Raw genomic sequence first — 27,252 nt, forward strand, 5'->3', positions numbered from 1 at the left:
GGAGAGGTACAATATTGCAAGACAAAGACACGACGTTATTCTACATCCGAGTAAACGATAAATAATTTCCAAGTAGCGGAAGTAGTGAATCCCAGGAACACTTTTTATATTTTGCTTTCGAAAAGGGAGTAAGCTATATTTGTGCTATGCTAAAGAAAAAAATATGTTCCTGATAACCTGATATTTTAGTTTCATGCTGTAAAAGTTACATGGGTACAGTAGCAATAACAAGCAGTGTTCGCAGTTTGAGGGAAATTTTCGTAATCTTGAGAAATTTCATAGGTAAATTTAGCAGAAAGAGAAAAAGGGAATTTTTCAATATGACGTGAAAATCCAGGGAAATTCTCGTGCTTACTGATTAGCCAATATAAATACTTAAAGGGCCTAGCGGAATAAGCATGTGAAAACTGCCCACAAGCATATCTGCACCAAATTTACAGTATCGATTAACATTTATGAGAAACTCAGTTTCCAAAAGTTTCAGTCCCCAAAGCGCTTTTGGAGGGGTGTTAGGCGGGGGGAAGGAAAATTGAATCTTTTTTCCTCCTGAGCGGCTGAACCGATTTGCTTGAAATGAAAAAGATATTAGGTGTTTTCAACAAGAGAAAAGTTGGAAAATATTTTTTTTTTTAATTTTTTGGGGTTGAAAATTGGTCATTTTTTTTTTTGAAATTTTGAAAAAAAAATTAATGGAAGACTAACTGGGATACCCAAAATTTTTGGCCAGTTTTGTCTTGAGAAGGTCCATAAAAATATACATTGTTTTCATTTTGTTTGCAAGAGTACCTCATAGTGAAAAAAAGCCAAATGTACATAGGTCAGCATCTATGTGGTATACGTATGATACACACTGTACACCACTAGGATAACCAATACTTTTGAATGGGGGGCATGAAGTTGTTATAACATTGGAATCTTATGATAGTAAGTAATTTTTTGTTTTAACGGTAATTGGTCTCTGAGGGAGGATGACGGGGGTTCTCGACCCTGTTCGCACCTCAAATGGCTACGCCAGTGCTGTACATCAACTGAAATTATACATTCCCGCATTTTGTGTTAATTTTGCACATAATCAGTGTTCTGTGATATATATATATAGATCTTTGTTTAGTAATTGTTCTTGTTTTGTAACAGTTGGTTAATAATATGCCAGTTATTAATAGGTATTTATGTGTTCCGTTTGTTTCGATGGTATTACTGTATATTTGTGTTTAATATGATCAAATAAAGAATGAATTAAAAGAAATTAATCTTCATCACTGTTTTCGTCCACTACTGGAACAATTTCGGTTTACGTGAACAGAACTGTTGGCTGCTGTTCTCACGTTGCTGCTATTGTGTATTATTTATCATACGCGAGATACTTATCGAAAATCATTTGACCAGCTGGAAATACTCAGTAAAATGTCACGAAAACCGAAATTGCTCCAGGAGTGGATAAAAACCGTGATGAGGATTAATTTCCAGGTGCATAAGTAATTTTAAGTGTGGTGACAAACTATAAATACAACGCCACTGTGTAGTTTTGCATGTGTGAAGTTAATAGACAAAAGATAAATCATATTTTAGTCCAGAGAGTGCATCCACGGGGAGGGTTCACCGGGCCTGAACACTTTCCTTAAAACCTCCGAACTCAACATACATTTGTACACTTTCTCAATAAAACAATACTTGTTTAACAGGGAAATCCTGGATGGGGCGGATCCAGGACCGACTACTGGGGAGACGCGGTCGGTTCAGAGATGGTCATCCTCCCTCATTTTGCCCTCATGAGGGCCGCCCTCACCCTCACCTCACCCTCATTTTAGTAGTTGAGGGTGAGGGCGTTGGAGGGTGAGGGTGAGGGCGATAAAGTAATTGAGGGTGAGGGTGAGGAAGGGTGAGTGTGAGGGTGTCAATGGAGGGTGAGTGTGAAGGAAGGTGAGTGTGAGGGAGTCAGTGGAGGGTGTGTGTGAGGGCGTCAATGGAGGGTGATGTGTGAGGGAGGGTGAGTGTGAGGACGTCAATGGAGGGTGAGTGTGAGGGAGGGTGAGGATGAGGGAGAGTTAGGAATAATGACCATCTCTGGGTGGGTTGTCATACTGCTACTTCTAACGGCTCCAAACTTTGGGATGGGTTTTATTTATATATAAAATAAGAAAGTTTCCTGTTCTGGGAGGAGCGATCGCCCAGATCGCCCACCCCTCTGGATCCGCCCCTGGTGGCATAAAAATTTGATCTTACACTTCGTCTATATTCTTCCTATTACAAGAAAAATCTACATCAAGTTCAATGATTTTCTTCTAAACTATATCTGGAAGTTGTATTTTACAATTATTTATCGTCTTTTCGCATGTAGAATAATACCCGTTCCGTACTACATAGATGTGGTGGCTTGCAGTGTTGGACTCAACCGTCAGAGCTTGGGCCTCTCCCAGCAATAATTTCTGTATGCGCTCTTGGTCTAGAGAAATGTATGACAGTAAATTTAAGCAAAAGGGTTGGCTTTTAAAAGAAAGTTAAAAACAAGAGCGTAATTTTAGAATTTCTTTTTAACTAATAAGAATAAGCTGAAATGACCGTTCTTCGCACGGGAAATATTGGTTATGGAATAATATTTTACCCGCTTTTCCCCCCTGATCCACATTTTCATGAAATTGTAATGATAAAATCAGATACTCTATTTTTGGGATAAATTCCTATTCCTCTAAGATAGATTTCGCAAAATTAGTATTTAACTTGAACACGACTCAATAATTAATATCTATTTTTGACAGTTATTTATACTTGCTTTAGTATACTAAGAAACTGAAATTATGTTTTCAATTACAATTTGATCCATATTTCAATTTTTGTAAGTACAGTAAACCCTCTTTAACACGAATTCCAAGGGACTGAAAAATCAAGAGTTCGTGTTTAAAAAATTCGTGTTAACCGGGGACCCAAATTTATTATTCGAATACATTTTCTCCATACATACGAACTACAGTATAGAGATTATACATACCACTATAGTATATTATGTATGTCATAGAAAACACTAGAGATGGTATCGAGACGAGACTGAGTAGTCTCGGTCTCGTCTCGGTTCCAAATTCGAGACGAGACCAAGACTATTCTCCGTCTTGATACCATCCACAGATTTGTATCGAGACGAGACTAAGAGTTTCGGTCTCGTCTAGATTTCGAAAAGCACGGCTCGGTCTCAAATTCGAGTTAAGATCGAGATCGAGACTAGTTTCGGTCTCGGTACCGTCCTCTGAAAAGTGAAAACACTACAATAAGCTTATTATCCTAACTTCGAAGATTTAAAAAAAAAAAGTTTCCACACAGGAAATCCAGGTCAAGTTATAAAATTGATAACTCTGCTAGCAGGTTGGGTACCGCTAATAACGGAAAGATATTTATGACTGCCATAACTAGTTTGGAGTTACAGGGGAGAGAACATGTTTTGTCTCGAGCTGTCGCCAGCTCGTCTGCCAAGCACCTGCATGTTCAGCGCTTGACGGAGGACAGAATCAACACCTCATAAGAGAGGAAAGATACCCGTTTCTGGTTTTTCTCTTATTTACAAGGCAATTTTCGTCTGTATAAATACTGTATGACAAAAACTGATCTGGAGTGAAATCTGAAATAAGAAAAATGATCTGAAAAAAAAAAAAGGATTGAAAGTTCGTGTTAAATGAATACCTTTACTAACTCAAGGGACTAAAAATTAGTTCGTAATTCGTGCTAACCGAAATTCGTGCTAACCGTTAAAACTTGCTATAAGATAACGTACAGCGATGCCGGGACCGAAATTTTGTTCGTCCTAACCGAGTGTTCGGCTTAAGCGAGTTCGTGTTAACGAGGTTATACTGTATATTAGTTCGATTTTATTAAGAAAATGTATTCTTTATTATCATAAATCTCACAATCAATGCTCTTGTTATTTTGTAGTCGTCCTAAACCAAAATACGCAAATGACAATGTTTTTAAAGCTTACAGTTCTTTCTTTCTCTTGTAATAAGTGAGTATCACTTCCTCTAACTAAAATCCACCAGTAGTTGTCCATCATGTGAGGATCCTCTCTAAGCTCTTGACATTTGTGTTCCATTTTTTGAGTACCATAATGGAAATTTTCCTTTTTCCTGTCGCTCACAGCTAGCAAGTTCTCGAGGGAAAAGTATACTTGAAAATATTCGAAATGAATTTTCAACCGAATCATGGTTCTAACAATTTTTATTTTATTAGACCTAATTTTATATGTAGATGAAGTGGTAAGCAGTACTTTATCGGGTTTACTAAAGCATTATATTTAGCATTTTGTGATAGCATTGATAAAGTTCGTAACAGTGCTGAAAATGACGTATTTGTGGAAAATATTTTAAATGATTGTTGTTCTCTTTTATAGGATTACAGTAATAGTTCTTAGTTGCTGTAATTACAATATCTCGCAATTATATGCTTTAAGCAATGTAGCAAACTTCAGCAATATTTATCACATCTCCGGAAGGGTTTGAGATATCGAAGTGTTATAAGCTGCAAAATAATTTACACATCCATTGTAAACCACACAAGTAACTAGATATGATACTTATCTAAGCATTTTTTCGACATAAAGCCTTTGAAAAAAAATCAAATTTTAAAGAGCTGGTAACTTCGTTCCTGTTCATTTGAAACTAGTCATACCATGACCATGTTATTCAACGCTAAGGTACTTTCGATGTGCGTTATTCCGTCCATCTCCGTTGTGCTGTACATGTGATAGAGGCTTCTTAACTTTGGTTGTTTGTGATACTATAACATCCTTAGTTTGCAACACTGAACAATAAATGTGTTTTTTATGTTTTAACTTGACATGTTGATTTGAAATATATATATATATATATATATATATATATATATATATATATATATAGATAGATAGATAGATATATATATATATATAGATATAGATAGATAGATAGATAGATAGATAGATAGATAGATAGATAGATAGATAGATGGATATAGATATAGATATAGATATAGATATATAGATATATATAATTCGAAGTAGTGACATTTGAAAAAAAATATAACTTTATATTGGAATAGCAACACTGTTCACTTGGTGGCGTTGCTTGAAACGTAAAACAATGTCTCCCCCTTGTATTATGGATGATCAAGATAAATTATAACCCCTGTATATATATATATATATATATATATATATATATATATATATATATATATATATATATATATATATATATATATATATACAGAGCGTTCAAAAAGTCTCTATACACTTGAATTGTCACATATTCAAAGCAACGAGAAAATTATTTTACTCAGAATTTATTATATTTTATGGCATAAAAGCACTATGTACAGGGCGTAGCATATACACACACATTTTCACAGCAAATGTTGGAAATGTCCCCCATGAGCCTCCAAACATGCTTGCACACGTTTCTTCTTGTTCTCAAATACTCTCACAAGTTGTTCATGTGGAATGCTATGAGTAAAATCTCGAGCTGTTTCGAGTTCTTGTAGCGTCTGGGGGTTCCCTTTATAAACATAATTCTTTGCATAACTCCAGAAGTAAAAATCCGGAGGATACAAGTCAGGAGACCGAAGTGGTCACAATCCCTTTGAAATTATTCGATCTCCAAAAACCTCTTGCAGTAATCTCATGGATTGGCGAGCTGTATGTGCTATAGCGCCATCTTGTTGTCTCCAAGCATTACGAATTTCGTCTTCAGTTAGTTCTCCTATGAACTGGTGAATAATTTCACAATAACGAGTTGAATCTATTGTTTGTCTGAAAAATATGGGTCCGACTATTCTTCCTCTGGATATTGCAATCCACACCCCTACCTTCTGGTAATGCAGAGGAACTTCATATATGACATGTGGGTTTTCTGCACAACACAAACGTGAGTTCTGGGCATTGACGTAACCTGATAAATAGAACCAGGCCTCATCAGTAAAAAAAAAAAAAAAAAAAAAAAATCCAAAACATCGTCAGACATGTCCATAACAAACCGGGTAAACCATTCACAATAACTAGATGCAACAATCACTTCAACGTCACTTTGCCGACTGGAATCTAAGAAAGGAACTTCACGCAAGGCGATAATATAGCAGTGTTGCAAACTTTCGTATAAAATTTTATTTCACGTGACTTTGAATGCGACTTTGACTTGCCACGATTCAGGTGTATAGAGACTTTTTGAAAGCTCTGTATATATATATATATATATATATATATATATATATATACTGGAAATTGCCATATTTCTAGCACTAACAGAAATAATTCAGAAAATAGTGCTTTGTTTTAAGGTCTTGGTAAAATAAGGAAATTAAATATTACCCCTATGAAAAAAACAAACACACTATATATATTCTCCAAATTGTCCCTGTAATACTAGTAATATAGCAGTATCCAGTAACTAGCCAGCAGTACTCGTAACAATGATTCATATCTAAAAATATGAACATGTTATGTTTCTATTTTGTCTACAGGGTACGACACTGACATTGATAGTTTAGTGTTGACGTTGTCTAGTGATAGCGCTTTGAGGGTATTTTAAAAGAGTCCATAAACATTTTCGTTCTTCAGATTTGGAAATCTAGTTGTTACAGTTAGACCCAAAGCATCTTATGCAAGAACAGAAGGATTTGTTAGTTATACATTGATTAATAAATTGTTTATTCTTCCTAACAAAATTAAATTCTAGTTCTGGAATTCAGTAAATTCTACTCCCCTACTCATTCCAGCCTCTTTTCGAGCAGCTCTTCTTGACATTTAGAGAGATTCAGATATCATGCTAAGTTGTTCAGTATAGAAAAAATTATCAAAATCCTTACACGTTCTGGGCAATCTTCGTAGGTATCCTTAAGAAAACTTACCTCGACTGACACAAAATATTTCCTTTGCTTACCAAATTTACCTAGGTTTGTTGAGTATTAAGTTCCTATTAGAGAGGTTATGTGAGAAGATTAATTTAGTTAGGCCGTATATTAAATTAAATGACAACAACATTTGATTCATTCCATTCCTGGTGTAAATTATGCTACTTTGAACACACACAAACCATTGCTATGGTCTATCTGAAGAACAATGGAAAATTTTAACCATTTATAGTGGTCAATCAGTCACTGCGAGAATTTCCCTGGATTTTCACGTCTTTTCGAAAAATTCCTTTTTGTTAAATTTATGTACGAAATTTCCCTAGATCAGGAAAATTTCCCTCAAACTACGAACAGTAGTTCTGGCCTAAAATTTTGATCAAAGAACGTGAATGTTCTGAGTAAATAATCTACATATTCTGCTAGAGATAAGTTTTCTAGCTTTGACAGGGGATTAACAACTGGAGTTCACGTCCATGCGGTATTTGATTGTATACCACATGAAGCATTAGAGTATTCAATATATATTCTTCTTTCCAAATCTCATTTATTTCTATTAAATAGAAATACCAGTGTTAATTACAGAGAAAACAATTCTTGACATTCACGCACTCGTGACCACTTGTCAAAGGGCAAAGCAAAATCTAAAATATGAAGTGTTCTCAGTAAAACACCTTCTTAGCCAGTTTTCTTTGGCCAGGTTCATAGAAAAATGAAGCGGTATCATTATTAAGGTATCATTATTCTGCCTTTGACAGGTCCTGGGACTAATGAAAATTTTTTATTTTATTTTAAATTTGAGCCTGGAAATATTCCTTCCACGTTTCTCGATCTTTAGCTTCCTCATTTAACTCCCAATATTTTTCTTCTATTTTTCAAATCATTGATCAGTTGTGTTCTTCCTATTCCTCGCTTTCCTTCTACCTTACCTTCTATGACGGTATGAAGAAGGCATTTTTTTTTTTTTTTTTTGCAAGATGTGTCCAATGGAATTGGCCTTCCCACGAAGGATGCCAGGTAAAAGCGTTCTCTTCTCCCCTATCCGTTTTAAAACATCTTCATTTGTGGTTCTCTCTATACGTTTTTCTTCTAAACCTTCCTTCGACACCATACTTCGAAGCTCTATAACTTTTTTCTTCTCTGAACGAAACAGTAACATTCGTTAATTTACCTTACCCCTTATAATGCTTTATTTGGTTTGAATAACTATACAGGGTGTTTCAAAACAACGCCGAAAACGTTTGGGAGGTGATTCCTGACACTAAGATAAGACGAAAAGTATAGACCATCCTGGGTATACAAATGTTTCCTTTAGAAGTTATACGCTGCCAAAAACATGAGAAAATGTACTTTAAAGGCCTATAGCTCCAAAACTATGGGACCTACTGTAGTCGGGTCACTATTTCACTTAGAAACTAGTCTGCGTCCTATCCAAATATCCATGTTTCAGAATTTTAAGGTATTCAGGCAACAATTTTTATAGAGGGAGTTCTCGAGCATATAATTTGAACTACTCATCAACTACCTCTATAAAAACTGTTGCAGAAGCACCACAGGATTCTGAAACTTGGATATTTGGATAGAGCTCATATTACTTCCTAACTGAATTCTTGAACTGATTACGGTAGGTTCCATAGTTTTGGAGCTATGGACCTTCAAAATTCATTTTTTCATGTTCTCGGCAGCCTATAACTCCGAAAGGAAGCATTTGTACACCCAGGTTGATCTATACTTTTTGTCTTATCTTGGTGTCAGGAATCACCTTCTAAACGTTGTCGGTGTTGAGTTGAAATACCCTGTATGTACGTCAGATGAATGTTTTTTTTTTAATTTTTAATTTATCTATTTATTGTATTATTATTATTTTGTTTTACATGGATATACACGCATATGTTATAAGATAGAAGACAAAAATATTTAGATTTATTAATTTGCTTTGGTCGAAATAGTTTCTTGAGATACAGACTGATATATCTGCTAACACCGAGTGTATATGAAAATGTGTTGTAATCGAAAGAAGGGGCAGTTATTACATTCGGGAAGTTTCTGTACAAAATATACAGGATGGATCAAAAGTAGGTATAGGCTTACATCCCTAAATTGTTCAAGTATATGGGTTTCTTTGCTTCGGCTCTTCCGAGCTTAAGATGTACTTAAAGACACATTAAGAACAAATAATAAAGAAACTAAGTCTACCTGATGGAAAACAATAAGAAATGGTATAAAATGCAGTACGGTACTGTATAACTACTCTTGGGTCACCCTGCATGTCTTTAAAATATTGCAGTTTATTCTTTGATTATTTTCTCATATGGATCAGAAAGTAGTGTTTTCATCTGGGATACAATATTTCAAAACGGAACGGTTTCCTTTTTTCCTTAATATACAGATTTTCTTCTGAATAATTCATTCGATATTCACGAAACTTTCCACAGTTATTTAGTGATAGAACACAGTAATTTTAGAAGTCAATTTAAAATCCGTTTATTCTTCTCGTTTGTACAATAATGTGTGAAAAAATTTGTGTTGGAGAATTTCATACATTTCCCTCAATTTTAACTAAAGTACCCTTTTTGTTTAGTTCAGAATAACAAGCGTATACAAAAATAGGCTCCTGAGTGTCGAATTTTGAAAATTCGAGTAAATTTAATCAAGGAGTACGACCAACAGGGCCGGAACTTCGGAACATAGAGTCCAAGATACTGTATTTTAAGAACTAAAGACGCACTTGTTTTCTTTGAAAACTTGCCTCCAAAACTCAGATGCGTCTTCTACTCGAAATTAATATAAAAATGTCCGGTGTTTGATTTAAAATTCCCGCCAGTATTAAAAATGGCCATATAGGCTATTCGATACCGCGGGAAACTTACCTCCATCTGGCAACATTGGATTCAACTGGCAGCAGCAGTGCACCGATGACTGTTTCCCTCCCGTCTAGGGATGTAAAATACCTGGGTATTTATTTCAGCGGGTAAATACCCTGGGTAAATACCCGGGTATTTACCCAAAATGGGTATTTTAGTGGGTATTTTATGTTTCAATTACCAATAAATGAATTTTATCGTTGTGAATGAAAAATATAATGGTCATTTGAATCACTTGCAACAGAAGCACTAAATAACCACTAAATTAATCATTTTTTCTATCAATTAAAGAATGAATTTGATATTTATTAAGTAACACAGTACTGATTTCCTAGCTACTCCCCATTATTTTTCTTTCTACTCACACTAAATTTCCTACTATTATTCTTCGCGGAAAATAATTGTCCATTCTACCCCGTAAATTCTTACCTTAGTGTGCCCCTGAGGCGTCCAATCAGTTGCACGGTGTAGAATTACATAGTGGACCAAATCAACACGAAAATATAAAATTTATGATAGAACATGACGATGATCAAAGAAAGTGAAGTCAGTTATCACCAAACTAATCATACACTATTATTAAGTATTCTGTCTGCCAGCAGCTCCTGGTATTAATAACACGAAATTTAAGTTACTCCTTATGTTCGCGTTTGATGAAACTGCTTTCTTCATTTCTCTCGATCTGGCACATCTTTTATTTCCAATACGTTCTCCAGTTTTTCAAATCACCGATGAGCACACCAACTAAACTATTTAAGTAACAGTGGGATCTATATAACTAAAATGAACAACCACTTTTTCTTTGGGTTTACCAAATTCATTAATTGCAGAAAATGAATTTATTTTCCTATTATAAGGATCTAAAAATGTGAATAGTACTGATGAAAAACAACTTCTTTAATATATTAAAAAAAAAAACTGAACTGATATTCGAAATACAGCTGGTTACTTTTTTCCCGCGAGGTCAAAACAAAGCAAATGGAGATGAGCAAGACAACCCAAAGATACTATATTAGAATACTTCTGTTTTACTAATATAAAAGCTGCTCTCACGCATTGTCTCCTATGATTACTAAAATTTTTTTCAGGGTTATATTGTTTACAGAACATTCATGATCTCTTCAGACAAGTAATGTGTATCTTTCGACAACGTGAAATCAACAAAAACAGGTTCAGACTTTGAAATGACGAAATAACTGATAGATTCATTTCTCAAGTTACACCACCCGTCACACTGTAAATCTAGATTTGGAGAATTCCTCTAACTTCATTTTAACTTCCCCTTGCATTTCACTGTATTGAACATCCAAGTAACTCGTAACCAGGCGATATGAAGGAGAAATTTTCTTTAAAAAATTCAATCCATAAAGGGTGAAAAACAAGTGACAGGGGACACCCACTAACGAGATCGCGTTGACAAGGCTTTCGTTCAACACTTCCTGTAATATACTTCCCGTAAGACTTCATTAACGTTCCATACGTCGTTATTTGTTTTAAGAAAGGTCTATATTAAGATTCTATCAAAGATCCTAAATAGTAACGTTGAACCTAAGAAGCCTTAAAAGTTAAGGAAAACCTGTACATTTGATGGAAATTGATGTAATGTTTTTTTATTTCAGCATATTTTCATACAATAAATGCGACTACATCAAATATATCGAACTCATTTTCTCCTTTCATGATAAAACTACTCTAAAATGTCCTTTTAAGTTACTATACTAGTAGACATAGGGCACACTTTTTTCATGATTAACTTGAAGTCCATAATGATCTACTCGGAAAGATTTTGATAATTTTGGTTGTCTTTATTCAACTAGTTATATAGCCTCTGATGTGTAATGCTTTAGATACATAATCCAGCTTTCGTTTATCTTTTATTTATGTGTCGGGTGTCTGAGTTGTTTTCTGTGAAACATTTCTGAGAATTTTTAAAATTTCAAAATTGCACTTTTCAGGAAAAACTGTTGGATTGAAGTACTCGCAAAACATCTGCTCTCAAATGAAAATACACAATAACTTGAAAGGGTTCTTGAAAATTGATGGCGTATTGCAGACTTTACATTTAAAACTGGGCCTGTCTCCCAAACATTCAACAAAGAGGGTTTATGTACGATTTCTATGTTTGGACAACCTAAGGCTTGAAGTCATACTGATTTTTTTTTTTTTTTTTTAATCTTGGTGTAAAACTAATCCAAGTTTAAAAGCCGTTCACACCTTGGTGAAGAAAGGGCATAGACTCATAAGTATAGTAAAATAGCCCCAGATAAATCTTGAGACGGCAAGTGGGTGGTACTGTAGGTACCCCGAGGAGACATTAATCCCTCAAGTTTCAACTCTGATTCTGATTCTCAATCTGACTTGTTCGTGAGCGATGACGTAAAATCGGAAATGTGGTGTGAATTATTTCTCAAGATTGGCTTGATCGACGTTGATCAAACTTTGATGTACGTATAGGTGTACACGAGGGCTTCGTCTGAAAAATGTAACAACTCACTCCCACCATCTCCTCCTTTCAAAACAATCGATTCAATATTGTGATCTCTTTACCTATGCAGTTCTTCGAGAAAAATTATTTTTAAAAAATAGGTTTTAGATATCGCTTTAACCTAGAATAACCTATAATGTCCAAAATTGTACCGCTGGTGCGCCATGATTAAAATTGCTTTCAAACCCGCACCGCACCTGAACGGGGTCGATTGGATATTATTTTGCATATTTATAGTGAATGAATGAGACATCACGCTCGAGAGACCCCAAAATACAGAAAAACGTCACCAGTACGGTTAACAATTCTTAAAACTTCATAATAATTGAACTTTCGTAAAATACCCATTTTTTGGGTAGGTAAATACAAAAGGGGTAAATACCCGGGTAAATACCCATTTTTTATTTACCTACCCACTGGGTATTTACCCGACCCACATCTCTACTCCCGTCCCACCATCACAAACCCAGAACCACACACTAGAGCAGTATTTCTCAAAGTGTGGGCCGTTTCTTTGGTAGGTCGCGAGAAGTTTTCCCGTTTAATTGTGAAAATTTTATTTTGATGCAAAAATCTATGTTGTAAAGTAAGTACCATTCAGGAAGCGAAAATTGAAAGCGTTTGTTAATGAGGTGAAGAGTAAGTGGTTATTCAGAGCCTTGCCCTGTTTTACAGTCAGTAGAGATGCAGGGTTAGGATGGAAAGAGAATGGGTGAGTCAAAATCCGTCACGGGGTAGGGCATTGCGTTAAGAATAGTGTGGGCTCTGTGTTACCTTTATATGGAAAAATTAGAATTATGATTTACAAAATTGAAATACTACCATTACGTAGAATGACAATGTGTATTTGAATAAAAGTAGGTGGACCACAAAGTACTTTTTAATATTTAATGTGGGTCGCGGTAACAACAAGTTTGAGAACCACTGGGCTAGAGTATACATACCGTAAACTCTGCGAAAAATTGGGGGGAAAATATTACGGTAGATAATTTTGTAAAAATTGCTTAAAAATTTAAGTTCTTATATTCCGTAGCGCTTATAGTCCGTAAAATACGTTATGTAGCGAGAGAGTCTAGAAGGCTGTGGAGTTATAATTACATTTTGCATTCTTTGGTTTAAACGATAATCATTTCTAACATTTCTTCTAGTACGCGTACCCTTTGTATATCAGGATACGATGACAAAATCTTTAACTTCTCATGATTATACGCTTTAGGCTAAGACAGACGATGATTAAAGCAAGTGGATGATGATGGAATGAGAAAGTAGGAGGAAACGGGAGTACCCCTAGAAAACCCACTGACTCGATGTTATCCACCACAATCTCACTTGGCCGGGGATAGAACCAGAGACCCTATGGAGTTGTGACAAGCGTTCTACCATATAGCCAAAGTTGTCCCCCGGAATACGATGACATTTGCTGAATTCCATATTCCATGACACTTTCTTTACGATGAGAAATAAGTGCACAGTGGCTTTTGGGATACTTTTTATATACAATTTTCTCAGAAACATTTTGCGTCTTAAAGACAGATATGGATATTTAACAGCAAATTGACGAGTTACTTGTTGAAGAAAGGTCATTGAATGATTACGTAATATTTGCCTACACCAAGAAAAAATGTACACTACAATACGAGTGTAACATTACAGATAGTTCTTTGGAGCAAAGAAAATTATAATGAGGAATATTTACGAATAATAATTCTCGGTACGCCAAGGTCGGGTTAAAATTCCGCGAATAATTAGAGAAATTATAATTTTGTACATTAACTGCAGGGCATACGCCTGAAATTACATGTAGGCTATTATTCACACCTGTCCACAGGTATTCTGCAAATAAATAAATAATAACATTCTACGTACGTTTGAATGTTTGGAAATTTATACATGACGTATTTGGAGGTACCATCTAGTTTCAAATAGGCCAACCAATTCATTTATTTCTTACTAAAAAAATTGATTTATATATAGCAAGTTACTTATTTATTTATCTGCAATATTCTTTTTCTATTTAATCGTACATTTCTATAGGTAAAGAACAAAATTTTCTTACATATTTTTTCCCGAATCCTGCTTCACGGTTAGTAAATATTACGACTAGGTGATACTCAAAACAGGGGCGTCATTTAGGGGGGAGGGAGGGGCATTTGCCCCCCTCCTGAGTTTGAGATGTATATAGATTTTATCAATATAATGGTAGTAAATCAGTGAAAAACGCGAAATTTTACTTATATCAAGGGATCTTGGCCCCCCCAAGCAAAATCTGAAATGACGCTCCTGACTCGAAAGTATACGTTATTAAACTTTCAAAAATTTGGGAATTAACAAAAATTTTAGGAATGATCAAAAAATGGATCCAGAGATTTTCAATATTTGCTAATAATTAGTTTTTTGAATCAGGGACCACAAAATATTTGAACGGTCCCTAAATCGAGTCTTCGCATTTTCTACGGAATAAGCACATCATACTGAGTTAAGTGATGGTTTGAGTTTCACTACACTGTATGTAGTTCTCGAGATACGAGGCCTACAAGAAAATGTTTGATTGAAATATATTGGATTTTTTGATACAAAAATATTAATTTCAGATTTCCTCCTGATTTTTTTTTAATTAATGACTTTATTAAGAAAATTACATCCACCTTTCCAGTGATGTATTTAGGGGGACTCAACCTCTCCCTCGAAATTAATTTTATATATGCACAACTTCATTAATATTTGTGGGCATCCAAAAAGAAAAATATAAGTACTTTTCACTTTTTGTGCATAGCCACCCCCGAAACAAAATCCTAAATACGCCTGCACCTCCTAATTAGACTTAATATACCATGGTGAAACATTTGTATGTGTGTGTGTGTGTGTGTGTGTGTGTGTGTGTGTGTGTGTGTGTGTGTGTGTGTGTGTGTGTGTGTGTGTAAACGTGACATCTTACTACATTTTGGTAAAAAAAAAATAATAATAATGACAAAAATGAATAAATTCATATGAAGGAAAGATATAATCTACACTATATTATAAAATAAAAGCTAAAAAAAGGTAATACTAACTGAATTCAACAAAAAAAAAAAAACGCTGAAAAGCAGAAAATTATTCATAATTTATAAAAGTTTTGAAGTCTATGCCAAGCTAAACAAATTATTGCCTGATAAAAATAGACTTCAAAGATATGATGGATGAAACTAATAAATTATTATCTGCTTTTTAACGTTTTTTGTTGAGGTCTGTTAATCTTTATTTGTTTTTAAGTTTTTATTCTCTGCTTTTTATTGTTTTTTTGAAAAAAGGTTATTTTTAAAGACAATTTAAATTTTCCCCACTTTTTTCTAACTTAGTTTTAGATACCTTACCAAAAAAGCAGGACACTAACATTCTATAAATTTGTTAAACCTACAAAACATACGTGAACAAATTAAAATATCAAATTTGAACAGAGGACTCCATTTATTATGGAAGCAAGGAATAAAAAAGTATTTTTTTTAGAAAAATAAAAGGAAAACAATAAAAAAAACTGATTTTCAATAAAACTATTAATATATATTTACTACTTGGTATTTTCGAACTTTCTCGTCAGCTCCTTTTTAAGACAGAAGAGAAATATTTCGTTCTTACTAAAAGGTGCCGCTACGCCGTACCGTTGCGTACCATCAGAAATAAAACAATATACGTATATTTAAGGGTTCATACGTAATTTTTATAGCACCCACTACATTGGAAACTTGACCAACAACTGGTAACTTACCACAGATAACGTGATCACATACATATTCGATAGGAATGTTGATCATATTGCTATAGAACATTGGCGACATGTCTTTGGCATTGATTAACACATTTGGCACTGCGTACTTTTGCATACCTCCTCTCCTACTATACTCTCTATGCTTTTCATTAGTTTTGCAGGTTTTCGTGTAACAACTTCCATCATTTCACCACCACACTTACAGCATCTGGTAAGCTAATTGCATCCGTATTAAACCTTAATCTCTAAGAAATTTTAATGCACATAGCTTAGTTACAATTATTTTGAAGGCGCAACTCCCAATTACCAAATGACACATTTCACTTGTTTCGTTTACTGAGAGGAGAGAATAACGGCAATGCTGCGAGTCATCCAGGTAAACAACGCTAAGATAGGGCAAGTTACAGCAGAACACATAATCTTGGCAAATTCAGGGTAGATCACTTATTGCAATACATATGACCCAGTAGCTCATGTGTATTAGGGAATACTTAATAAATTTCACCTCGAACTTTTCCCCTCTGTTCAAACCAGAAGTGGTAAAAAAAATCTATGATTTTCGGTTTCACTACTGGTCACCATAGTGAACACATTGTAATAGATAGCAAGGAACAATTATATATAGCCTATTGAAAGATATTTGGAATCAGTGTTGGAATCCAATTTCTTTAAATAATCTTAACTTTCTCAAATTTCCGTCAATAGCTTCCCTTCCAAAGACAACACTGCCACATGTTGCATACCGTTGAAAAGGCCATTCCATTACCTTTCAAATCCGCTATGTCTGTAAAAGGGTGGACAATACGCAACAAAGTAGAAAATGATTCACAACCTGTAGCTCTCGAACCATTGAGATTAGGACCTATGTTCAAATGAAGTTTTTTACTTAGAATCATTCATACTATCATTTCCCAAAATATTTCCCCTTCCTCTTGGGAGAAACTATATATATATATATATATATATATATATATACAGTGGCGGATCCAGGATATGATCAAGGGAGGGGCTAAACCATAATTTGCCGTTTTATCCAGTGTAAAGCAGAATTGAAGCCCATTTTATCCAGTGTAAACCTGAGCGTGAAGGGGGGGGCTATAGCCCCGTAGCCCCCCCTTGGATTCGCCCTTGTATATATATATATATATATATATATATATATATATATAAATTCAGTATTACAAGGATAGATTCCATCTCTGAGTTTAATCCGCTACTGCAACCACTTCTGGTTTCAATATCGTTCTCTATATAGTGCGAAGTGTAATAATAAGAGTCGACAAATTATTTGTTTATGGGTATACAAGTTCTCTAGAATAAATTTCATCTAAATTCTAATTATTCTGCTGGAAAGGAACAGTAAACTCTACTGTAACTTTCGGTTGCAGTAGCGGATTATAAATATAGGGAGAAATTATTTTTGACACTAATCCAGCACCGAAATAACCGGTTTCATCTATGGCCTTATTTATCCCTTTATTGCAACCAGTAAAACTTCTTTCGAAAGTAAAAAAAAAAAAAAAAAATGAAATGAAATCTTTAAGTTTTACGTCCCACGGTTATGTCGGTTAGGCTAAAGGAGACGGTGATGATGAGTGATGAATGAAACGGTGGAATGAAGAAAGTGGGAGGAAACGGGAGAACCCCGAGAAAACCCACGCACACGGTGTTTGTCCACCACAAAGTTTTCTTTCGAAAGTAATACAAGGTACCAATACTTTTAAAAAAGTACTTATGAAAATATGTTGATTTTTGATTATGGATGTTTAATTGAATATTTTTTAATTTTTTTTTATTTATTTTAACGAAAATATCTTCTAGCATTTGCCTATCATGAGTTATTTCAATTTCTTCACTAAGAATTTATTTAAGGAAAGCGTGAATTGAAATTTCTTTCCTTGCTTAATACTTTCTTTTTCTGTATTGAATTCGATACTTTGGAAGTCTACCGAAGTTACACAATGTAAAACTAAACTGATTTGCTAAGTATTTCTTTCCAGAAACCTAACAAAATGTGTCGAATTTCCATTTCTTAACCTTGAACTCAAGCATTGTTCATTATATATACACAAGGAGTATTTCCCGTATACTTTGTAACGTGAGTAATGCTAATTTTCTTGCTATGTCCTTTAGGAAATCTGTAGTTGTCCTCTAATTATACCCATTGACACCGAAAATAGAATCTTCAAAATTAGCTAAAGTGCTCTTAGTTATGGAAAGTAATGAAGATTAAATGTACTTATGAGTATATGTTCATTACCGTTGTTCATTCACCAAGGTCATACTTTTCAAATTTGAAGGTCTTGTTGACGTAAGAAGAAATCCAATCTTAATTAAAACCATCACGGTGTGAGGGTGTGTGAACACATACGTATATATATATGAATTCAGCCTCAGCTCTTATTATTGTCTATACAACAACAGGAAACAAAATGCATCCCATGCACAGAAACGTCTTTATTTTGTCAGTGTTTTTCTTTGCAGTTGTGCAAGCAAAACTTTGTAAGTAGATATTATTATTATTATTATTTAAATATTTGAGAATGAAATTCGTTATTCATTAAGATCCTGAGCACTATAGAAGCTACTGGACGTACGGTTTCGAGTTCAATTTCCAGTGGAAATAAACGTGAATTTCATGTTAATCTTTATAAATATATATAATCTTTAATATATATAAAGTAGGGCTTGCTCAGAAGTGAAAACATAGAGGATCTTGTGAAAAATAGCTAAAATATAACAAAAACAAATAATGAACAAAATTATTAAAAATTATATTGCATTTCAAACAAATTTGTTCAACAAATACAAAATTGATGAAACAATTTGATGAAGTAACGTCAAGGAATCACTTTAATGAAAAAGAAAACTTCAGTATGGATGAACCATAAAATTTTAATGAAATATAAAAATACGATTCATCTTAACAGTTATTTATCTATTACCCTGTAAACTTTCTCCAAACATGTTAACAAATTATTTTCATTAATATGTGCCATCTGTTTACCAACTAAACATGAGTACAGTGCTTGGTGACATAATTTTAGTTTATATGTACAGCGCGCAGTAACTTCCTATTTTGTAAAATCATGTCATGGAATTCACTACAGATACAATTATAGTTGCACTCAGTTATTACTTTGTATTATGTATTTAAGAGTTTCAGTTTTCTACTGAAATTTCTCAGCAGTCCACTAATTATTCATTATAGAAAATATTCTCTCAGTCGAAGCATTTGTGACCGGGGGGGGGGACATATAGAGTGACCAGATTGCTGACTTTAAAAAAAGGACATTTTTTAAAAAATAACTTAGACCGAAATAATATATAGGCTCTACCTATAATGATTACCGATTAACGTATGCTGAAAATAGCTTTATTGTGGACTTAGGACGTCACCTATGATTGTTTCAAGTTGGTGAGGTGGTTGTAAGACAAATAGGCATCTTACATGTATGTTTTTTTCTTCTTGAGTCGAAAAATTAAATCGGAGCTACACGATATATTGTTTTATACAATTTTAGCGCTGAAATGAGACTTTAATTATCTAACAAACAAAGCATTATTTCCTTTATAATCTGTTGAATGTCTCCATAGTGATTGTATGTAGCATTTACGGTCAGTAAATTCCAAAACAATTTTCACTGATTTTAAGACGCGTACAGCATACCACTAAGACAAAGAGCAGGTAATTTAATAATAAAGAAACAACAATGAAACGAATACAATAAATCTGAAGTGAAAAGATAAGGAATCTGAAGATTAAAGTTTAGAAATAGACGTACTGTCTAATCTGAACCCAAGAGATGAGAAATCTGAAGCTAAAATATAAGAAATACGGTGTATTTCTTAAATTTTCTTATATAGACAGTAAATAGAAATAAAGATTAAACTTCTTATGTCAGTAATGTCATTTATAGCTATTTTTGGATCTTAAAATCCAATATATTTCAACAAACAATTTTCTTGTAGGCCTTACATGTGGAGAATTACATATAGTGTAACCAAACTCAAGCTACCAGTTAATTCAATATGATGTGCTTATTACTTACAAAATATCACAAACTCGATTTAGGGGCCGTTGAAAAATTTTGTGGACCTTGAAATTAATTATTGGCCATGATCGAATTCTTTTGATCCAATTTTGTTTTTCCTAATTCTTTTTTAAAGTATAACCTATACATTTAAAAAGGTGTATTGATTCTAATTATGGGCTTTTAATTGACTATTATTTTTTTTATTTTAATAATAACACTTTGTATCATTTCCCTATCTGAGTTGCTAGAAGTGTCTCATTAGCCAATTAACGTAAAACATAAATGAAAATTTCTTTGCTCATTTATTAAATTTGATTACAGTAAATTTAACGTGACTTTTAAATAACAAATGCATCAATCGAATGTAGTTTAAGATATATATGTGCTTCAAAACTTATTTTGTTCTGAAATTTTAAGATAATTTCAATAAAGATATAATTAACATTACTTCAACTCAAAATGTTTGTAGCGTACGCTTAAAATTGTCTACCACATAAATTTAAGGACATCTTTAATGCTATAAAAAGTCTCTGAACAAAATTATTTTGTCGTTGTTTACTTAAGTTAGAAATATACATAACCCGGCAACGGAATGTCGTCTGAAGAACCGTGAATTGGTTAATTGTCAGCTTAATCAAAATAAATAAATAAATAAATAAATAAATAAAAAGAAATTTTTGAGTTTTACGTCCCACGTTAATGCCGGCTAGGATAAAGGAGACGGTGATGATGAGAAATGAATGAAATGGTGCAATGAAGAAAGTGGGAGGAAACGAGAGAACCCCGAGGAAACTCATGCACACGGTGTTTGTCCACCACAAAGTTCACTTGGCGGGAACAGAGTTTGAACCCGGGACTCCAAGCACCAGAGGTGAACGCTCTACCACTGAGCCACCACGAAAAAAGAGGAAAAAAGAAAGAAAGAATATTTAGATGTTAACTAGCGTTATGTGTACTAATATGAAAGAAAAGAAAGAAATATTTAATTTAAGGTCTGTGTTTATGCCCTTTAGAATTGAGGAGACCAATAATAATTAAAGCTATTGAAAGATTATAGGAAAATTGGTGGAATGAGAACCTGGAGGAATCGAGGAAACTCATGGACCCTTTGTTGTTCACCACAAACTCAGTTGACTTGGGGTCGAACCAGACAATTCTCACTGGAAATAATCGTTCTCTTAGTGAGAGATTGTGCCCGAAGTGTAATAGTATGTGTACAGTGTTTTGTTTTACAGTTTACAGTTAACTAGAAACTTTTTTTTTTTTGGAACCCTTTAAGAGTCAGCTACTTCTCGTTATATTCAACATCATTCCAATAAAGAAATAATTTTTAGGATTACTCTAGGATTGCGAAGTTAGTATCTAAGCACGTCAATTACTCCACACGATCAATGGCGTTTCTAACAGGAGGCCCAAGGGCCTAACCCCCGTTATTTGAGTGACAAAAACAATTGAAACTATTATTTCTTTATATTTTTGAAAGTTTATAGTAAACTCATGATATATTTATTATAGTTTGGATTCTGGCAGCCCTCCCCCAATTTTTACCTTTTAGATCTTTCACGCTAACTCTTGAACGAAACTGAATTTTTAAATTCGGTATGTTGGCAATACGCTGCTAGGCGGATATTTAATGGTGTCAGTCTGTAAATATCTTGACAAGTAACGGTGGTTGTTGCGGGGGCCACCCATATCCCACATATGGAATACTGAATGCTGGAACTACCAACGTAGGTTTATAAACATAGGCCTATACATTGCGAGATCTTCTTCACTGTCTCGCACGAGTTTATTGAAACAAATATGACCCAGTCACACTTCTGTATGACAATATGTATTTGGTCTAGGAATTAATTCGTGCGGGTGGACAAGAGATGGCGCAACGAACGGAGCGTCCCACAGTTCCGTGTATCCACACATGTGTTACAAACCCCTGTCATCGCGTATCGTTCGTAGTATAGGGCAGTGGATTAAAGCGTCAACAACACCAGTTTGTAGTGAAGTGAACATGGCGCAATTTGTGTCTGATAAAGTGTTTTTGCGGGGTGTCCTGCTGCATTACTTTAACATGCAGAAAAGTGCGACTGAAAGTCATCGTATTTTGGTGGAAGTGTATGGTGACCATGCTCTAGCTGAGCGAACGTGTCAGAAGTGGTTTGCACGGTTTAGAAGTGGTGATTTCGGCTTGGCAGACCAAGAGCGAGCTGGATAGCCAAAAAAATTTCAAGACGAAGAATTGACAGCATTGCTCGAGCAGGATTCGTGTCAAACGCAGGAACAACTTGCAGCATCATTAGGCGTTGATCAAACAACAGTCTCCAAACGCTTGAAAGCCATGGGAATGATTCAAAAGATGTCACATTGGGTTCCACATGAATTGAAAGACAGAGACGTTGAAAGACGAAAAACCATTTGCGAATTGCTGCTTCAACGACAGAGCAGAAAGGGGTTTCTGCATCGAATTATTACGGGTGATGAGAAGTGGATCTATTACGAGAACCCTAAACGAAAAAAGGCCTGGGTGAAACCAGGTGAACCAGGTCCATCACAACCAAAACGAGATATTCACTGTACAAAGGTTATGCTGTGCATATGGTGGGATATGAAAGGTGTGGTGTACTATGAGCTGCTGCAACCGGGTGAAACTATGAATGGAGAACGTTATCGACGACAATTAATGCGTTTGAGGCAAGCTCTGGCCAGAACACGACCAGAATGGGAGAACAGACATGATAAACTTATTGTTCAACATGATAACGCTCGCCCACATGTCGCAAAACCGGTCAAAACCTATTTAGAAAATGTCGGATGGGAAGTTTTACCCCACCCGCCGTATTCACCAGACGTTGCTCCTTCGGACTACTACTTGTTCGATTGCATGAACAACGATTTGACTGGACAGCGGTTTACTTCTTCAGAAGATATCGAAATGGGTCTCTGACTGGATCACTTCCAAGGATGAGGACTTCTTTCGCCACGGAATCCGTACATTGCCTGACAGATGGGTGAAAGTGGTGGCTAGCGATGGACAATATTTTTCTTAAGGTATTTATGTATTTTGTGTTTGTACTACAGCTCCAATGTGTGCGTACCAACCGCACGAATTAATTCCTAGACCAAATATGTATGTATGTATGTATGTATGTATGTATAAACCTTTTACTTATAAAACTTTAAGAGGTAATTCCTCACATCAAAATAAAATAAAAAGTTCATGTGAAGCTATGGCGAAAAGTACATAGTTTCAGAGCTAGGGCTGTTCAAAATCGCTAAAAGCCTAATTTCAAGAGGCCTAATTTCATAGATAGATAGATAGATAGATAGATAGATAATAGTAAGGGAAAAATCGTAATCGTTATAGATCACATTAAGACATAATATTGTGTCTACCTTTCTCCGTGGTATAGCGGTTAGCGCGTGTACCTTTAGTTCACGTAGCTCCGAGCTAAATTCCCAGTGGGAGAGCATTATAAAATGTTAAACTCAATACTGTTCAAACAGGCTACTGAAGACGGGAGAAAAAGCAAATATGCTCGACAATCGCTCAAGGGATTCCTTAAAAGTCTCTGAAATAGTGTCTTGAACGGATTATAGTAGTTCCAGCTCAACCTTAAATTTTAGGCTGTGTCTCATTTGGTCTCAGTCTTGGGAAGAGACGTTAAATTTCAGCAAACGAATAACAAATAAAGCAAGCAGAATTTATAGGATAAGTTGTGGACCTTTGTGATATATGTATCCCAACTAAAACTAAAGTATGAAGAGATTTATTGAATATCTTCTAGTTTTGTATAAATAACTTGCTAAATATTATTGTGAAATGATTAGTTCTTGTATAGGCTAAAGATGAATTGAATGATTTCTAATATACATTGTGTTAATATGAACTCAGTGTCATAAATTTGAAACTGATTTTTGACATAAAATATTAAAAAAAAAGAAAAAAGATTCATATAAAACGTATGTCCTAAAGCTCCGAGAGAGAGGGAGAAAAGCACAGAAGAATTATAAAAAAAATCTCTCAAGTAGACGTGCATGGAAATAAGTATGAAGGGAAGGGAATATCATTAGGAAACAGAAATTCGTTGTCGGGAAGATGGATATCATAATCGATTTCAAAACAACGGAAGTGTTTAAAATATGTTGCATGGTTGCATAACCGCAGGAGAGACCCGTTGTCTATGTAGATATGCAACGGATCTCGTAGATGGCGATCATTCATGAGCCTGAAACAGTGGCAAGAAATCTGTGGCGGAGGTATGACGACACCTCTACAAAACAGCTCTAAAACTGTTTTTCTTCCATTTTCGGTAACCACTCGCTGACATCCAATTTCGTACTATGTTTACGACACGCAATTCATTATCGCCCTGTATAATAAACTTAAGAGGTACAAATTTTCAGCAAGCAAATAATTAATAAAGCAATGAAAATAAAATAAGCTGGGGTGATGTAATAGTAAGAAAATATATGAACTAATAATTTATTTACTGTATTAATGGTTCATGTGCTTCCTACATCCACCAATTTAAATCAAAATTTTTTAACAAAAATCACAAATATAAGTGTCTTGGTCATAAACTGAACACTCTTCATAGGCCCACACATATCACTGAACAGACTGTTTCCACGTTTCGCCAGAAGAAAACAGCGCCTCGCTTTTGTATAAAATGCTTGAGAATACTATGTCGTAAGCTGTCTTCCTATTTACTAGAATTTTGGAGTAGTGAAGTATTCGATATTCCCTCCCTCGAACCTTTTATTTATTTAGCTTTCCGTCTAATATAGACAAACTTCAACAGGAAATCATTTGATTGTTTCGAAGCTTAACAGAAGCCCTTGAAATTAAGGTTGCACTTTTAATGTAATATGTATCCATTAAGGTTAAGTAATGAAAACATAGCCTACTTGTGAAAGTTTCTGAAACGTCCATATTGAATCTTTCTCTCTTGACTTCTTTTTTTTTTTTTTTTTTCAATTCTATCAGAAAATTCGCATATTATGATGTAACGCGCAGTTTTCAAAGATACGATCGATGGACTCCATAAGACTACAGCTAAAAGCAGACCAGATAGATATTACTTCCCATAACTTCCAAATCCGATCTATAATCCCTTCTCTTCTGTGTGTGCTTTTAGTTAATCAAAATATTTTCTATCTATTACAGCTAAATATTTGACAATATGCAAATCTAATGATCCAGAACTTCATACTTGCATTAAGAACTCTGCCCAGGCGTTTTTCCAAGCATCTGTTAGGGGTAAGTGTTCATTTCATTACTTTTCTAAAAGCACATAATAATAGTACACTTATTTCTGGAAATAATTTTCAAAAGTGCTAGGACAATAGTGACGATCAGTGGCGTATTTAGAGCAGGCCTATCGGGCTCAAGCCTCAAATAAATTTGTTATATGCAGAACTTCATTAAAATTTGTCAGCACCTAAAAGGAAGAATATAAGTGCTTATTCACACACAGAAAAATCCGTTCTCCAGACAGCGGTATATTATACAAATATACGGTATCCTCTTGCTTACTATAGAAATCAGTACGGAGCACACGTTATCCGTATGCTACATAGGCACTGCCCTTAGATGTTACATCATGCCGTTGCAGGATGTCTGACATCTAACAGTTTTCCGTATATCACATGCATATACTTATGTTACATTCCTCAGCTATATGTTATATACGTACATTTGTATGTGAGATCCTGATAGCCTACATTTCCATACATAAAGTACGTATATATGGAATACTTACAGAAAGTATTATAAAACATGCGTTTTCAGTTATACGTCTGCTGTACGTTAAGTCTAAAAACTACAGGAATTACGTATGTAACCTATCTTTTTAAGTACGCCACCTACATGTTTTTCTCAGTGCATGTATTGTGCATACCCAACCCCGAAACAAAATCCAAAATAAGCCACTGGTGGCCACGTAGATATATCTAATTCAGGATTCTTAAGGGGGCAGACTACAAAATACTCTTCAAAACCTAACAAATTTTCTTTTGCCCGTTTTTACGTAAGTTATTACATGTAGTAACATGTAAGTTATTACAAAATAAATACAAATATTATTTAAAAATTAGTTAACAACAAACCAAGACAATATGATTAGTCATCAACTGCCGTTGAGTTCATATTTCTAGTCGCTGCCTTAACCTAAATTTTTGGGTAATTCAAAATCTGGACATACTGCAATTTCTATGGATGGCAACACTGATAATTTTTCCGATTCGTATTTTCGGGTTTAGAATAAACACTATCTGTTGTTGTGGTAAGTTAGATTTCATAATCTCTTTTCATGTACGAAAAACGGGCAAAAGAAAATTTGTTAGGTTTTGAAAAATATTTAGTAGTCTACCCCCTTGTTTGTCGCCTCTACCAACCAGGAAGAGAGACAAACAAAAACACAAACAGAAACACCAGAAACAGAAACACAGAGAGAGATAGCGCAAAAGCAATCAAGGTCAATAAAAACAAAAACAAACGTTGTACAGTGTCCGAGTATACGTATTTTGTTTGTATCCAAATATTTAGTCATAAGTGGCCTCGTAAAGCGCTCTCGTCTTTAATGCGAGCGGACCAGGGTTCGATTTACGGTAAGGACACACAGTCGAAAAAATGTAAAAGCTTTTTCAGACCAGCCATTATGAGTGAGATTTCCTGGACTTTCGTCATTCACACCAGGCAAATGGCGGGATGGTACCTAACATAATGGTCCCAGACCGTTTCCTTCCTTCCCTTTCCCCGGATACTGTGATCGCCGAGGGAAGTCATCCCTCATACCTGATGGGCTAACATGGCCATAGACACCGAAAGCCCAAAAATCTAATTCCTAAATCCTAAAACCTAAATTTAGTAATAAATGGCAAACGTCTATGTCTGAGTCCCACTAATTCATAACGATGCAAGTGGATGTCACTATAGCAGATATATTCTTTAGATAATGAAGTCCTTAAATGCGTAAATATGTTATGAGTTTTCAGAAGGTCGGTGCTCAATTTTTTTAAAAATAAGTAATTTCTACAATATTATTACGATATAGCCTAACGGGTAAAGAAAGTTTCCTCAAAGACGATCCATGAATCAATTGATAGATATGATTGTGCTGAATATAATACATGCTGTGGTTAAAGATATACTAGCCTAAAACTGCAATTAACTCTTAAATGTTAACTAATTTAACTCTTTAAATTTAAGTTTCAAATCAAATTCCGTTTACTTAAAATATTGTAGTATACACGTGTTTGATTTTA

The 27,252-nt window shown here is 34.7% G+C and overlaps 1 protein-coding gene across 1 annotated transcript in view; it reads left to right on the forward strand.

Annotated features, from left to right (window-relative positions):
- Positions 1-27,252, forward strand: part of LOC145692536 (protein takeout-like) — a 58,625-nt gene that overhangs the window by 16,040 nt on the left and 15,333 nt on the right. Inside the window, exon 2 of the mRNA XM_081767844.1 lies at positions 25,154-25,246. Coding sequence (XP_081623970.1) covers positions 25,154-25,246 — 93 coding nt within the window. The remainder of the gene's footprint in view (positions 1-25,153; positions 25,247-27,252) is intronic.

The sequence above is a fragment of the Thermobia domestica genome, chromosome 8 (genome assembly GCF_964235325.1).
Source record: "Thermobia domestica chromosome 8, izTheDome1.hap1.1, whole genome shotgun sequence".
Taxonomy (NCBI): domain Eukaryota; kingdom Metazoa; phylum Arthropoda; class Insecta; order Zygentoma; family Lepismatidae; genus Thermobia; species Thermobia domestica.